Raw genomic sequence first — 3,405 nt, forward strand, 5'->3', positions numbered from 1 at the left:
GCGTGTGTGTGTGTGTGTGTGTGTTTGTTTGTGAGTGTGTGTGCGTGTTTGTGAGTGTGTGTGTGAATGGCAATCACATATTATGCGATCGCACCGGCGGCATTAGTGCAAATTGTGTGGATATTGATCTTTTTCCCAGCTGAGTGTTTACCAAACAGGAATGATATACTGGTAGGTATTAACGCCCACAAAAGGTACTCATATATGGATCGTATCTCATAAGTACCTCACACAAGAATAGTATCTCGTACAGCCAAGGCATCTTCAACCCATAAGCCGCAATGTCAGGATAACTGTTATGTAAGGCGTGGATACTTCGCACTGTCTCTCATTTTCTGCTATTATCTACTTCCTGGCCCCGCTGTACAGGTGACCATGGACACGATTATGGAGATCCTTATGCCGGTGCATTTGTCGGGTATGTGCTTGATATTAGAATGTGAACGGGGAGGTTGTTGATCACTTGTCATCGGGATTGGTGGTCCCTATGTGATGTGCTGATATAGGTATCAGCAAGCGATCGCCATTATGTCTACGTCGATACGTATATGCTCCATACCCGTTGATTTCTATATTCCGCTCTATTTTTCTAAATGTAAACTAACCGATTGAGCACTTCGAAGCGCACGCAGATTGTTGTGTTTTCTGCCACAAACCCAATGACTTAGTTCGATTTCGTTTTAAACTCGGAGACAATATCAGCCCTCTTCCACCTTGTGTTATAAACGATACATGTAAACATTTCGAAGCATACTGAGACTATCCCATTTCCTGTTGCAAAACAATTGACTTTGTATGGATACTGAGGGTACGTACGAGACGAGCGGGTTAGTCGGGAACCCAGCCAGATTTTCGTTCCATAGCCGGAGTTATAAAAATAACGACCTCAGCCCACTTATACTATATATCATAGTCAATACAATCAGGCACATCGACGCATACTTGGACAGTATTCTTTCATGTCACAAACCATTCTACCTTCATAGATACTAGGGCATGTGCGAGAGACGAGCGGGAAGTACTCAACTCGGGGCCCGTTCCATACCCGGAGATATATTTTAAATCAGCCCCTACGTTGCTATTTGATAGAAACAATAGGTTTATGCACTTTGATGCATACTGAGACAATATTCATTCCTGTCACAAACCAACTAACGTTATGCAGATACCAAGGATACGTACGCGACGAGTGGGGCAGTCGGGGGCCCAATCACGTGATCGCCGGCAGTTTCGGAGTCGACCGGTCAGAAGAAAACCGCATTAAGGTAAGCTTTATTGTATCATGTACTTTTGTTTGGTTCAACTTGACAATCAATCCAATCACGTTGCAAATTAGTTAGTCAGTTGATGGAAATATAGTAGTGCATGCAATCTGAAGAAGTTACCCTACGGTGTGTTGACTATTAAGGTAAAATATCCTGCACGAACCAAATCACGTGATGTGGGCCGTTAGAATAGGCGTGTGTGACCTTACGATCAGATAGTGGCCCATGAGGATGTGGACAAAGTTGTGGCTTCGCATTCTTATCCGAATAATAAGAAGAAGAAAAATCTCAAGGTCCCTAGCACACAGCTGCTCTGTTGTCGAACACCCTGTCCCCCTACCAGCGTATGCGCAAACACCATATCGTTCATTCGAAGCTTTTGATGGTGGTTGTGGTATATTGCCATATGATAGCTATATTGTTAATGGACCGAACATACTATTCGATTGGCGCAAAAATCTTTCGTATACAGGAATGTCGTTGTAGTCACGTGGACAACTGTGCAGAAATGTCTTTGTTTTTTGTGATTGTGTATGCACCTGGCCGTACATGTGCGTATCGCTGTGTGGTGCAATCGAAATGAAAACGGCTTCAACGTAGCTCCGAGTCTGACATTCTCATTGTTTTGTCATTGTTTTTTGCCCCAGATCTCTTGCAATCGAAAGGAGATTAGCATCAAACGCGCGAGCACGGGGAAAGAAATAGACACCATACAGTACCTAGAGATCCAGAAAATCGACCACAAACATGAGCGCACAAATGATGGGTATGATTCTTTTCTATTTCAGCGTCACTAGTGTTGGCCGCCAGGCCTTGTATATGCTTGTGTTAGGGGTTTGCTTTGTTAATAGATACACAGGCTTGTGTGGGTGCGTGCATTCTTGTGTAAAGGCGATGTGTAAAGTTGGCAAAGGGGTCGTACGCGTATTTACAAAAGTATCACAAATGTCGAAGTCAGTGTCAACTCCGCTATATATTTACATATGTGCGTGTGTGAGGGCGGATAAAAACTAGTTTCTTCATTGATGTCGGCTCGTATTAGCAATTGCAACTACTATCAAACCTTCAATATATTAGCACTTCATTCTATTATCACTCACGTATATCATATGTTTTGGGTGCGAGAAACATTGGTTTCGGCTATTGTAGTGCAATTCCAACTGGGACGATGACACGCTTAAAACATGTACTTACCAGCCCAATCTATTTTGGCACAACCCATTGTGTTTTCCGCACAAACAACTTTGTGACTATTAACCTTGTGCATTTCTGCAGGGACGGGGCAGACAACATCCTCTCACTTTCACTCAAAGACGGCTCCAGATTCGTCATCAACTCACCACAAACACCCGAAATCAAGGACGAAATCATGGACTACATCAAACGCAGCAAGTCCGTACACGTGGGAAGCTACAAACGAAACTACTAAAAGTATATTTATTCTTAGTAATGTCTGGGGACACACTTTATAAACATTTTGGCAAACATACGTACGAACGTTAATGCATGGATAGCCCTCGCTTACAGCAAACCTTAGGTCGAGATTTTATGAACTGTATCGGAGGTTGATGATGTACCTCCCATAGGGTGCCACACACGAGAACAATATACCGAACGACAGGGATAACTTGTCCATATGGGGTGTTACAAGAGTAGGATGTATTTGGTTGATATAAGGTCAGGAAAGGTCAGGAGATTCTTAGCAGAGCTACCGATTGTTAGTTTGAGGTCAACTGAGCTTTGTAGCCTTTATTCATTTTGAATTAACGAGCCCATTTTGATTAAAACGTTAAATTATCGTCTATTTCAATGCATAAATTTAAACTATATATTAAATTTTATGGAACAATTTTCGCGCTCGCTAAGTAAGCCTATGAGACAGAAAATAATCTAACCATAAGAGTCTTCACCATCACAACGGCATTTTTATGACATCGAACGGTCGTTTACACATAAAATCATGTGCAATCTTGTACACAAACAGTATACTGTACACATCAATAGAGACTATTCTGGTTTAAGAGACAAGGAGCAAAAAACGCTCAAAGATGTGATGATATAAAAGGTATAAAGAAATCAAAACAATAAGTCATATGAATATATATATATATATAAACATCTATATATATAAATACATTTT

The 3,405-nt window shown here is 41.5% G+C and overlaps 1 protein-coding gene across 1 annotated transcript in view; it reads left to right on the forward strand.

Annotated features, from left to right (window-relative positions):
- SARC_07977 (hypothetical protein) overlaps positions 1 to 2,879 on the forward strand; it is a gene marked incomplete at its 5' end in the record, with an annotated part of 4,673 nt that extends 1,794 nt beyond the window's left edge. Inside the window, 4 exons of the mRNA XM_014298052.1 lie at positions 370 to 418; positions 1,166 to 1,265; positions 1,913 to 2,031; positions 2,541 to 2,879. Of these exons, the coding sequence (XP_014153527.1) occupies positions 370 to 418; positions 1,166 to 1,265; positions 1,913 to 2,031; positions 2,541 to 2,694 (422 nt within the window). The remainder of the gene's footprint in view (positions 1 to 369; positions 419 to 1,165; positions 1,266 to 1,912; positions 2,032 to 2,540) is intronic.
- Between the last annotated feature and the right edge of the window lie 526 nt (positions 2,880 to 3,405).

Source organism: Sphaeroforma arctica (assembly GCF_001186125.1).
Source record: "Sphaeroforma arctica JP610 unplaced genomic scaffold supercont1.674, whole genome shotgun sequence".
NCBI lineage: Eukaryota > Ichthyosporea > Ichthyophonida > Sphaeroforma > Sphaeroforma arctica.